Source organism: Lagopus leucura, unplaced genomic scaffold (assembly GCF_019238085.1).
Source record: "Lagopus leucura isolate 7727_CA_CO unplaced genomic scaffold, USGS_WTPT01 Super-Scaffold_100001, whole genome shotgun sequence".
NCBI lineage: Eukaryota > Metazoa > Chordata > Aves > Galliformes > Phasianidae > Lagopus > Lagopus leucura.
In genome coordinates, this window is record NW_024962262.1 from 5,921,611 (window position 1) to 5,934,307 (window position 12,697).

General features: G+C 48.6%; 1 protein-coding gene and 2 non-coding genes across 3 annotated transcripts; 1 reads left to right on the forward strand and 2 right to left on the reverse strand.

Moving 5' to 3' along the window:
* Positions 1 to 1,391: 1,391 nt before the first annotated feature.
* Positions 1,392 to 1,464, reverse strand: TRNAV-AAC. The gene has a single exon. It is a non-coding gene; the product is annotated as a tRNA-Val (tRNA).
* Positions 1,465 to 1,669: 205 nt separating this feature from the next.
* TRNAN-GUU lies at positions 1,670 to 1,743 on the reverse strand. The gene has a single exon. It is a non-coding gene; the product is annotated as a tRNA-Asn (tRNA).
* Positions 1,744 to 4,438: 2,695 nt separating this feature from the next.
* LOC122177968 (arachidonate 5-lipoxygenase activating protein) lies at positions 4,439 to 12,493 on the forward strand. Its single transcript, XM_042867823.1, has 5 exons — positions 4,439 to 4,554; positions 8,984 to 9,083; positions 10,166 to 10,236; positions 10,804 to 10,885; positions 11,641 to 12,493. The coding sequence occupies exons 1-5, from the start codon at positions 4,485 to 4,487 to the stop codon at positions 11,801 to 11,803; spliced, it is 486 nt and encodes a 161-aa protein (XP_042723757.1). The 5' UTR covers positions 4,439 to 4,484; the 3' UTR covers positions 11,804 to 12,493.
* The last annotated feature ends 204 nt before the right edge of the window (positions 12,494 to 12,697 follow it).

Genomic DNA, 12,697 nt, shown 5'->3' on the forward strand with positions numbered 1-12,697 from the left:
CAAGGAAAGAGGATATGGGGTACATCTGCTGTGCACGTGTTGCCTAGGCAGAAAAAAAATACATGGTCACCACTGCCAACATCTGCAAACTGACAAATGGAGTCCTTGGTATGCAGCAGTGTGGGGTACAGTGTGGGTGCACACATGTGTAAAAGCTCCAGGGGCAAATAAATAGCACTTAAGATTGAAATTGGAACTACGTGTCACTGGTGCAAGTTTTTGCTTCTCTCTCTCTCTTTTTTTTTTTTTTTCCCCTGAAAGTGAAAGATGTTGCTGTGCACTTTGTTGGTTTACTTCCATAAATATTTTACTGCAGTTGATTCCACGCAAGTGAAAATTCATCTGTGTTCTTAAATGAAAACTCCTTGACCAAAGCAAGAGTTTGGAATTCTGTGGTTGCTTCTTGTTTGAGACTAGATTTAAAATGCGGGCTGGACATTCAGCTTTGTGTCATTAATAAAACCATGAAGTCTTAGTTTTCTGACAGATTTTCAGCCTCTGCCCCCCCCCCCCCCCCAGCCAGGCAGAATACCTGTGGGAACGCTGGTTACAAACCTGATTTTGGTCTTGATGTTTTTAATGGGCTATTGCCATTAATTCTTCATCCAGCATTGCTTTTTGGCTTGAACAATTATTCCCCCCCAACAGCGTGTCAATGGGGAGTGGTTGTGCTTTGTCTCTTTCTTTTGCAGAGCTGGTTTACATCAGTGAATCTGCCCTTGAAGTTGGAGCACTCGCCTCCTGCGCGCAGCTCCTGAGCATGTGCTCTGCTGCAACATCTCCCAGGACACAGCTGGGAGCAGAGGAGCTTATGCAGTCTAAGTATAGGTGTAAGACACAGGGAAAGGCTAACGCGATTACGCGATTCAGCACGGCCCTGCCATACCAAGATGTGAGCTGGCTCTGGTGTAGCAGAGCTGGATCTGCAAGCAGTGCAGAAAGCTGTGACAAGTTGGATTTTCAGAGCGTTTGAAACTGCTTTAGTGGCAATCCACCCCATTCCTCTTTCCTCCATGGGAAGAACAGAGTTCTAAATGCTTTATGCTGCCATAAAGGTTCTTGCCGACTGCCTGTAGCTCAGTTCCAACTCAACCTTGACCTGTCCTCAGGCTCAAACCAGCAAAAACCCCTTGCGACTACAGTATATTGGGTGCAAGCAGTGACAGCAAGGTGGAACCTCGCACCCTTTACAAAGCTGTCCCACCTTCTCTGAAGCTGTTTCAGTGGACGCTCCTGTAGTCTGTCCTTTCATGTAGAGAGGGAAAAATTATTTTGTGCCGAGTGAACCAGGCCGTGCAGCAAACCACGCCGCACTTGCTTTCGCAGCAGCGGTTTTATAGAATAGGAAAATGGACGTTTGCAAAACAAGAGGGAAAACGCGAAAAACTTAGTGTTTCCGCCCGGTTTCGAACCGGGGACCTTTCGCGTGTTAGGCGAACGTGATAACCACTACACTACGGAAACTTGCCATGTCTGTAGCGCTCCCGGAGCTCACCTTCAGGGCAGCTCCACCGAGCGGTGGCCTTCTGCTGTTTGCGCTTTCAGCCATATCAACGCTTCAAAAACGGAGGGGGCGAACGGAGGGCAGTTTCCACCGCCACAAACCGGAGGCAGGCAGCAGCTGGTTGCCACAGGGAGGAAAAGAACCGCAGAAACAAAATAGCGCATCCGTCCCTGGGTGGGCTCGAACCACCAACCTTTCGGTTAACAGCCGAACGCGCTAACCGATTGCGCCACAGAGACCCGCTGAACAATCCACCCTGCGAGGTCGTCCTGATTACTGTGGCGTCCATATTCCTGGGTGGCTGATGAACGTTTCAAGTTTTGGTTTTTTGTTGCTTTTTTTTTTTTTTTTTTTTTTTTTTTTTTAAAAAAAAAAAACCGATTGGCTTTTTTAATCTGAAGAATTTAGGAATATTCATTCTCTCTTTTTAAATCTCCATTGTTTCTACAACCTTCTACATACAGACAGGGAAACAGCAGACAAGCAGAAGAAAACACAGCCTACAGCTGTGCCTGGGGGCAGGGAGCTGCAGGTGGAAGCCTGGTAGCCTCTCAGATTCATAAAACCCAGCAAAGACCAATGAGTGTACTCCAAGAGAGAGGAAGACAAAATTTAGCACGTGCCGATCAGTGAGTGCGTGGCTGAAGCATCCAAACGTCCCGAAGTTCTATTAAGAAAGGGCTAATTGGGACAAGGGACTTGAGGAACAGGAGCCAAAATTCATTCTCACATGTTTAACAACCCTGCCAAAGCCATCAGGCCTCAGGGAAGGCCTTACTGCTCTCTACAAGTGCCTGAAAGGAGGGTGTGGAGAGGTGGGGGTGGGCCTCAGGAAACAGCTATGGGATGGGAGGAAACAGCCTCAAGTTGCACCAAGGAAGGTTCAGGTTGGAGAGTAAGAAAAATTTCATCTCAGAACGGGTGGTGAGGTATTGGCACAGCTGCCCAGGGAGGTGGTGATGGCACCATCCCTGGAGGTGTTCAAGAGCTGTGTAGACATGGCTCTGAGGGACGTGATTAGTGGGCATGGTGGTGATAGGCTGACAGTTGGACTTGATCTTAGAGGCCTTTTCCAACCGTAATGATTCTATGGAGGGTGTATACGAGTCTACACTTCAAATCAGTAAGCGATCAAACAACCTGTGTCCTGTGACACTCGTATGTAGGACTTCCCATGTTGAATTTAGTTTGGACACTTCCACTGGAGATTTTGTGCCGAGCTGAGCAGATATTATAAGTGGAGAAACACATCCCACAAGATATTTATAGGTCTGCGCTCAGTCCTTTCCTGTTCTGTCTGAGAGCATTTCTACAAAAGATTTTCAGAGAAGGAGATTAATGTGCTGGAGGTCTCACAGTGCAACGGGAGAAACTTGCTGGCTTTGCACGTTTCCATGGGCTCCGTGGCTCTACGTGTCAGGTTTATGTTCCTCACACAGCAAGATAAGGGTTTCCAGCAGTGATGCAGCAAGCAGAGGGGATCCAGCAGCAGTGGGGGAAAAACAGCATTGCCCCTGCCTGGGGTTAGGGGCTGCACTGAGTGCAGGCAATTTCCTGCAACTCTCATTGTCAGACAGTCATACCAAAAACATTCTCACTAGCACAGCTCTTTCCTCCTTGCATGAAGAAATCAGCTTAGGAAGTCCTAGAGCTGATGCAATTACATTTCTTTTTGGTGGGGGAAGGAGAAGGAAGGGAATACCAAAGCATAGCGAGAAGGGGAAATGAGGACTGCATGTTGCTCAGCACAGAGCTGCAGGAGGAAGCTCCTGAGTCCTAAGTGGTGCCAGGGGGCAGATAGGGCTGGATGGGGCCTGGGGAGAGCAGAGTGGCAAAGAAAAGCAATGAAATTGAAGGAGAAATGGGCTGGGGAGACTGGGATGGGAGGAAAGAGAAGGTATCAGCAGCCAACTGTCGTAGGCCAGGGCTGCTAGGCTGGAAAGCCAGTGGCTCCTGCTGTTTTATTTTAATTTTTGCATTATGGTAATGTCAAACTTCATGTTAAATGCCATCCTTGAGCACAAACTTACCAAGAGTTAACTCTCAGAAAAAATCACAGTCCCAAATTATGCCAGATGTTGCTGCTCACACAGCAGTGTCTGTGCTGTCCATCAGAAACCAGCCTCTGTATGCTCACAGGCTACACTCATCAGTTCCTGACCACTGACATGCTTCTGTACATTTGCTTGTACCCAAGTTACGTGATCTTCTTATCAATTACTTCAGGTGATAACAATTTGCATGATAGTGAGGTTGGGTAAAGCCACAGCTGTAGGTGAATTTCCCATCTCAAAAAGGAGCAGATGGGTTTTTTCCTGGAAGGACATGTGCACTTTGATGAGGATGTTTTCCAGCTGTCTGATAGAATCGTAGTTTCATAGATCATAGAATGGTTGGAAGAGACCTTAAAGCCCATCCTATTCCAACCTTGCACTGTGGGCAGGGACAGCTCCTACCAGCTCAGGCTGCCCAGGGCCCATGCAGCCTGGCCTTGAGCACCTTCAGGGATGGGGCACCCACAGCTTCTCTGGGCAGCCTGAGCCTCACTGTCTTACAGAAGACACCACGAGCCTCCTGCATCTCGTGTTCCCCTGTCACCTCTTCCCTAGGATCAAAGCTGGGGCAGGAGACGCCACAATAACTCTTTTCATCCGTATTGGGCTCAGACTAGGGAAACTGCAACTTGAAGGGTTGAGCTTGTAAACCTGAGGGTTGGCAGCTGCCACCATCTTCCAGAGGGAAGTGTTGTCTCACATTTCTCTAGGCTTCACCTGAAACTAAGAGGATGCAATGAGGGACGCTGTATGCTGCAGCTGCGCTGTGCTGGCAGACACCCAAGGATGGGGTGCTGCTCTGCTCCCACAGGGTTGTAGGAAGTATTTCACGATCTGAGATAACTCAGACCCTCACTTCCTCCTTCTGCACTCACAGGGCTGAGCTGCTGCCACGGCTGCACTTCTGCCCACTGCCTGCTCACAAAATGGATCAGGAGACCCTGGGGAGCGTCGTCCTGCTTGCCATTGTCACCTTGATCAGCGTCATCCAGAATGGTGAGGCAGAAATCCGTGTACATGGGAGGGGAGAAAAATCCGGTGTTCATTAGATAACCTCTTGCTGTGAGTATGTGCGTGTGCAGGCATCCCGGGCAGGCATTTGGCTTCAGCAATGCTCTCAGCACACTGCCTAACATGCTGTTGTTTCTATGGCTTGTCAGCCCTGCTGTGAGTCAGTCATATGTATGTCAGCTAATGAAAGGGGTGATGTGTTGGAGCTGCTGAGGACAATGTGCACTTAGATCCGATAACAGGGACCGTGGCTAAAGCCCCAGTGCTGCTCTTTGGCTGAACCCCTGTGGGCTGCAGAGAGCCAGGTGAAGAGCCTCTGTGCAGAGAGCTCTGCACAGAGCCAGGTGAAGGCAGCAAAATGGCACTGACCACCTAGAAGTGTGTTTGGGTAATGTGGGGTCACCTAGCTGTCCAGATCCTCTAGCGTAACTAGACTGCATTATCTGCAACCCCAAGAATGCTGAGCGTTTTCTGCAGTGGGGAAGTTTCATTTCTTGCTCTCATTCAGACCCCTACCCTCAGTACTGTTCCTTGGAGCTTTTCAAATAAAACTGCAAGCTGCTCTTCTACGCAAATCTGTTTTTAACTTGGTCAACCTTCTTCAACCATACTTAACCATCCTAGTAGAAAATACTGCTCATCATCCAGACAAGGGAGTGGGTTTTGCCCCGGATGCACTGCGGTTACCCAGGCTCAAGAAGCTTGGTGAGTGACTGAGAGAAATGCTTGAAATCCCAGTGAGAGCAGACCTCATGGTTCATGCCTGGAAATGGGCTGTGCTGCAGGGAGGGGAAGTGGTGGGGGCTCAGCCACAGAGCAGCAAAGTGTGCAGATGGGTGAAATCCTGAGGTAGACTTTAACTGCTGCGCTCTTCAGCACAGTCCTCGCTAGTGGTAAATGCACAGCAGATAGTGAAGCAGCATAAGGAGTGCTGGGATCAGAGCACAAACATCTTCCTCCTTCTACCCTCCTCTACCCTGAGTAGCACAGGGAATGAGGCTGTGGTCAGTCCATAATGCCTGTATCTGCTGCCCTTCCGTGGTCACTCTCTGCCCCCATTCCATATGGGATGCCTCCTACAGATGCCATCCTTCCCAATCTAACTCCACGTGGGCTTCCCATAGGCTACAGCTCTCCAACCACAGCTCCAACATGGCTCCATACCACGGGGCCCACCTTTCAGGATCTGCTCTACTGCTGGCTGTTCTCCACAGGTTGCAGCTTCATCCCAGAGCCTCATCTTGCAGCCCCCCTTCTACCAAACCTAGCCATGTAAACCCAATACACTCTGAAACTCAAGCACTTGCCTTCCAGCCTGACATGCACTTTGCTTTCATGGAAATCCCTCTGTGAAATCACTGACCCCAATGCTGTGGGCCAGCAATATTGCAGAGGTCTCTGTGTGATGAATAAGGGTGGCACACAGCCCTGAGCTATGATTTCGAAGCTTGTAGCACTTGATTTCCTCCTCCCAAGCTTTCTATCTGGAAAGATCTCCATGACACACATACTGTATGTTATGCATATTGTATGTCATGTATACAGTAATTAGGGCATAGAAATGCTTGTCAAAGATAACAGTTGTACTAAACTCCCGCTATAGCTCAGTGAGACATCTGCTGACTGTCTTTAAGTACTTGGAGCCAGTAATGATGTAAATTTGGGTTTGTATGTTTGTCTGCACCTGATGCAGGATTATAAAGCAGTTCTGGTGAATGCTGCTGTTCCAAAGCTGCATGCAGGCTGCATTGCTGCCTGTCCATTTGACATCACCTCACTTGCACTGGGAATCTCCACATCCTGCAGAGTGACTGAGCAACCAGGCACTGCTGAGTCACATACAGAGCTTTGGTGGTATTCTTGCATCACTGCAGTGTTGCAACCAAGCAGCCTTCGGGGCAAATTGAGCAGATCAGGACAGAGGAAGTGACGTGAAGCAGGTGGAAGGGGCAACCCTACATGACTGCCAGCACACACTCGGCTGTAGCATCAGCACGCTGTTCAGTTTGTGTGGACTCAAGAAACAACCCCATGGCCACACATGGAGCCAGTTCATGGGAATGGCCCACTGAAATAAACCTGAAATGACCTGAAATAAAAGTGCATTATCTTCATCTGGACCATCTCCCCAAGGCCCTTGCTGCATACTCCCAAGTGCCAGACCGCAATGGATCAAGGTCATAGCAACTGAAGAAACCCTGGAGCCATGGGGCATTGATCCCAGGTGCAGCTGAGTGCACTTAAACTCTTGGCCCCCTCCCCTCCTTTGCACCTCCCTGCTCAGTTCACCCATCTGCACCAGGTTGTGAAACCACATCCTTGATTCAAGGTTTGGAGGAAAAGAGTGAGAAATATAACCACAGTGTTGCAAGCTACCTAACACAGTAGTCTCTCCTTTCTCCAGCATCACCCTAATAGGAGCTCAACACTGCTGTGCTGCCTGCCCAAACCTTTGCCAGGGGCCACCACTGGATGGGACCTGCCAGCTCTGCTCTGCTCTTTTGCAGAGCTTCAGCTCAAGGGGTTGTACCTCCTAGGATGCCCTTTGAGGTGGCTCTTCTCATGCTGATAGCTTGACATCTGCGGGTGCTTTTCCTCTGTTTCTCTTTGTAACTCATTGTAAAGTAAGTAAAACAGCTATCTCCCCAGTGCTTCTCAGTGTCCCAAAGCAAGATGAAACAAAGCCTGCTCTCATTCATGATGCAGGTGTTCATGATAAATCCATCTTTGTTTTTGCCTTAATGCCCAGCCCTTTGACCAAGGGTCACGTCAGAGATGATGAGTGCTTCCATGGCTCGTGCCTGGATTTCCATGGCCAGGTCCTTGCCCAGGAGATCCAGAAATCCCTGGGGCCTACCCAACCATGACCCTGGAGGCTACATGCCAGGAGTATCACCATCTGCTCCTCCAAGTTCCTGTGCTCAGTGGCCAGCACCACGTTGGACACAGCTGGGTTTAACCCAATGGCATCATGGAACTCTCTGCTGCAGCTCACCTGCACCTGGGAAGTGGCAGAACCTACAATAGCAGAGAGAATCATAGAATCATCAAGGGTGGAGAAGACCCCTAAGATCATCTAGTCCAACTCTCAGCCCATCCCCGCCCTGCTCCTCGCTGCCACATCCACACGGTTCTTGAACACCTGCAGGGACTGTGACTCCACCACCTCCTGGGCAGCCTGTCCCAGTGCCTCACCACTCTTTCTGAGAAGAAATTTTTGCCCAAGAGGGAGATGTTTAAAGCTTACCGTTGTCTTTCTCCAAAGGCTGTGCCATCTTTTAGGGATCTCATGCTAAAAGGAAAGGATGTGCTACATGTCCCAGTAAGCTCATCCAGTCCAAGGTCAACAGGAAGTGGTTTACCATCACAGGAGCATGCCTTTACACTGAACAAAAGCATCATGCTGGACAACCTGGTCCTCCATTAACAACCCAAAGCACATGGGTGAGAACACTGGGAGCTCTTGGTCACTGAGCTGCTGAATGGTGGCAGTTATGGGCCTTCAGATTCCAGGGATGAAGCCTGCCAGTTTAGCAAGTTATCATATTGCTACAATAATGTATGGGGTTTTTGTGTGTTTTTTTCTTACCTTTTCTCTCTCTCTCTTTCTTTTTTTTTTTTTTTTTTTTTTTTAATTGTCCTGATGTGTTTTCTTTGGTATACATCTTAGACTAATATTCCAAACCATAGGGTGATTTGGGTGCACTGAGATTGGGTGCATGATGATACAATGCTTGTAGCTTGTAGGCTGTCAGAACTCTTGCAGGTGCATTTAGACACACGATTGATGGTCCCTGTTATAGTGTAATTAAACAAGAAGTGTTTGTCAAGCATACAATACATTATCTTGCAGTGCTGTGTTTTTGCAGCAGCCAACATCCTGACATGATACCATTGCTTAAAAGTAGGAAGCAAACTATACACAGCGTCAGTCATCAGTGCTAGGTTTGCAACAAGCCTTTCTGGGAAATGAATACAACCTATTGGATGTCCTTGTTTTGGCAAAACGATATCACTGAAAGAGCAGAAATTCTCTTTTCTCCCCACTCTGTCAGAGAGTGAGGATGAGTTCTGGCAGCTCTCACCAGCAGGTTTTTCCCCCTGGAGAACAAATAACACAGCGCTGGGTTGTACATGTGCAACGGGGGGGGATTTAACCATGCTCAGGTGAGAGATACTGACAGCAACATGCAGATGCATGGGGATGTCAGGGTGACACCATGTCATGCCCTTGCATGGAGGGTTGCGTTACGCCATGTTGACAGAGTGAGCGTGCTGGCGACCTTGCACCTCCACACATCTGCACATTCTGCTGCTGCTCAGGCATACACAAGGATGCGTGCACTTCTGAGATATCTCCAGATTACATTTCAGATCCAACAGCTTGTGTTGGTTTTTGTTTGTTTTTTTACAGCTTTTTTTGCTAGCAAATTGGAGCATGAGAGTAAACACTGCAATGGCAAAGGAATCCAGCGGCCAGGCTCCTCTGCCTTTGAACGTGTCTACACTGCCAAGTGAGTAGGAAGAGCCAGTGGGGCAAGCCTGGGCTCACCGCCCTGTTCCTTACAGCTTAATCCAAACTCTTAGGGGTGCAAAGTTGGGCTCCAAGGCTTTGCTCTGCAATCCCATTGCTGTGTGCGCTGTGGCAGAGGTTAGACCTGTAGTTTTCCGGTGCATTTGCTGCTGAGCAGGACGTGCAGACCTGATGTTCTCTATGTCCCCTATCTGGGATCCAACTCTCCGAATCGCACCTAAAACTGGAAGTGTGACGTGGGCACAGCCATTGTCCCATACATGCTGCAGCTCCAGGGGGAAGCAATGCTGACTTGAGAGTAGTGGCAGTGCTCTGAACAAGTTCTGGCCCTCTGCTTCCCCACTGCATTTGCTGCATCTTGTCTTCAACATTCCTTCAGAGGGAGCAGAGGGGAAAATTAATTCCAACCCAGAAGAGAAAAGAACATAAAATATTTTTTATTACCCGTGAAGTACTGGCAATACGCTCAAAAAGGCAGAGAACAGCAAAATGCTGCCCTTCACAGGTGTGTGACCTCTGCAAGAGCACATCTCCCTCTGGAAGTGCATTCCAGGCTGAAGGAGGGAGTCAGAAATGATTCCTGTGCATGTGCAAGGAGACAGGTTAACCTTTCCAGACACTCCTTTTTGCTGTGCAGTTCTCCTTTTGTTGGCTCCACGCAGCTCTCAATGCTCATCGCTTGATTAATATGACTTAAGCACAAGGATTTCCTAAGCCAACAAAGCGTGCAGCTCTGTTACACATGCTAGAGGAAGCAAATGCACTTCCCAGCTGCTGGGCTCGCTTGCGGTTTCTTTCCTGAGCGGGCAGAACAAAGAGCCCATTCTCTGCATGAGGTGGCAGGTAGGCAAATCCTGGGTGAGGCAGCAATCATGTTGGGGCACAGGCACATGAGGAGTTGCTTCCCTGGCTGCTGCCCACGCAGCATCCCTGTGCCTACACGAGGCTGCTGTGGAGCCTGCACAGCCCAAATCCACTCCACAGTTGTTCATGGATGAAAGAAACCAATTTTCTTTCAATATTCCCTGTATTCTGATTTCTCTCTCATAAATTCCTTCCTAGCCAAAACTGTGGGCACACGTACCCTACGTTTCTCGCCGTGCTTTGGTGTGCTGGGCTTCTCTGCAGCCAAGGTAATACTTGTTTTCACTCCCTTTCATGACTTTAATTGAGAGATGGAGAACACGTTAGTACTTCAGGTGATTCCCCTAAAGGAGTCATGGGCAAGATTCTACTGAAGGGACATTCAAGGTCAGGCTGGACCAGGCTCTGAGCAACCTGATCTAGCTTTAGGTGTTCCTGTCCCAACTCAAATGATTCTGATTATGGGGCTAGTGAGTGCAGGCATGTGAAAGTGGTACTGCCACCCACCTAGAGCTGATGACACACACTGAGCATTTATGCGTTCCACTCAATGGATTCTTGCAATACAGTTGGATAAAGATAGGTCAGGAGCATAACTGCTGCCTTCCTAGGGCTTGTATGCTGTTCTTTCTGGAAAGGAAGAGTTTCATCACTAGACAAAGAGGTGTGGGGAAATCTGGTACACTCCTTTCTGAGTTTCAGTGGGACTGGGTGCATGTTTTGCATGACTCAGGGAAGAATTACACTCAAAAAGTCCTTGGAAAAGGAGAGTGGGGACAATACATGTGAGGGACCCAAGCTGTTGTTTGTAATGTGTTCTTCTACCCTTTGTGCAGCACCCGCCGCCTTTGCTGGCCTGATGTACTTGTTTGTGAGGCAGAAGTACTTTGTGGGCTACCTGGGGGAGAGGACCCAGAGGTAAGGCTTTGCAGAGCCTTTTCATAAAACCTGGGAATGTTTCAGAACCATAGAAAAGCTGGGGTGGGATGGGACCTCTAGAGGACTCCTGGCCTGACCCCTGCTCTAGCAGGGACATCCAGAGCAGGGTGCCCACAGCAACATCCAGGTGGCTTTGGAGGATCTCCAAGGAAGAGACTCCACAGATTCTGGGCAGCCTGTGTCAGTGGTCCATAACCCACACAAAAGTGCTCCTGGTGTTCATAGGGAACCTCCTGTATGCCACTGTGCCCATGACCTCTGGTCCTCAAACTGGGCACCTCTGTTCCAGGCTGAACAGTCCCAGATCTCTCAGCCCCCCTCCTCACAGGAGATGCTCCCATCCCTCCCTACCTGTGTCAACACACGCATGTGTGTGTGCTAGTATTTGCACAATATCCTCCTCTGATCTTAATAAAGCTAATTATGCATGTGTGGAACAAAACCATCCCACAGTCACTGGTGGCTATAAAGACATTCAAGTCCCTCTGAACAGTCACTTTGGTGAGAAAAGTCCTGCACTGAGGTGAAGAGATGAATCCAGGCCCAAACTGATCAGAAAATTTCCAATGACATCTACAAGTTTGCAGCGGGCCAAGCAGAAGAGCAGGAATTCCCTCATCTGTGACAACCCCTGGAATGCACCTGATGCTCTCAGCCAGAGCCTGGAGGCTGAGGGCTCCTTAGGTAAGGTGGACCTGATAACGAATAGCTTTCCTCTCTTCCTGTCTCCCCAGCACACCCGGATACTTGTTTGGGAAGCGCATCATTTTGTTCCTGTTCCTCATGTCTGTGGCCGGTATACTGAACTACTATCTCATCTACTTCTTTGGAAGTGACTTCGAAATTCACATAAAGACGATAACCAGCGCCATCTCACCACTGCTTCTCATTCCCTAGCTCCTCACAGTGCCCAGGGGTCAGCCTGCTTCACATATCAATATCCAGAAGCAGCTATAATTCAGCTGTTTAAGAAATAAACCTATAACCCTTTCAAATTGCTGTAAATCTAATGCTCAGTGGGCTTTGTAGCTTGATTTAACCTTGCTTTTTCCTTCAGGAAAAAGATTTATTGTGAGCACTCAGCATGCTCAAGGAACAGTAACAACTTCCAGTTAATTCATCAGAGTTTTTTCATTAAACTGCATTTTGAAAGCCAGTTGCATGACTGTAAGGGACATTTTATGCTTTCATTGTAACTGTGTCCCTTAATGCTCATGATGAAAGCCAGGAGCCTCTGAGCTTCATCCCTGAAGGATGTGCAGCCACAACCATGTCCTGATGCAGGTTTTCATCATCACCCTTCACCCATCTGCCTATGCAAATGCACAGGAAAGCCTCTTCTCTCACCCTTTCCCTTGCATTTGTTGGTGATTGAGAGCAGGACAGCAGGCTGGCCCCTGTCTGGTTTTCCTTGATCAATATTCATGTGTGTAATGCTCCCAGCACTGATCTCATCCATACCTCAGCCTGGCTATCCTCCCAGAGCTGTGGAAAGGGGCCTTACATCAATGAGGATCTGGTAAATTGACAGCAAGATTGGTTTTGTTTTGCTTTGCTTAATAAAACAGCCTGAAAGGATGAAATCCATTTGCTCCCATCTTCTTTGTGCACCACTGACGTGATGAAGGTGAGTAGTACAGCTCCACCACCTGTGGGAGCTGCTTTGAGGGACATGTTTTTAACAGCTCTCTCCCTATTAGCAAGCTCAATTAGCAGCCTTCATCACTAACAACACGCCCCAGCACGTTCATGCCAAAGAGCAGCCTTATGAGAGAAGAAAGCTGTGATGGG

Excerpts from the sequence above, each read along its gene's own strand:
- LOC122177968 (XM_042867823.1), top strand. The coding sequence starts at position 4,485 with ATGGATCAGGAGACCCTGGGGAGCGTCGTCCTGCTTGCCATTGTCACC. Across the intron at positions 9,084-10,165 it reads GAACGTGTCTACACTGCCAA|CCAAAACTGTGGGCACACGT; the intron begins GTGAGTAGGAAG and ends ATTCCTTCCTAG. Across the intron at positions 10,886-11,640 it reads CTGGGGGAGAGGACCCAGAG|CACACCCGGATACTTGTTTG; the intron begins GTAAGGCTTTGC and ends CTGTCTCCCCAG.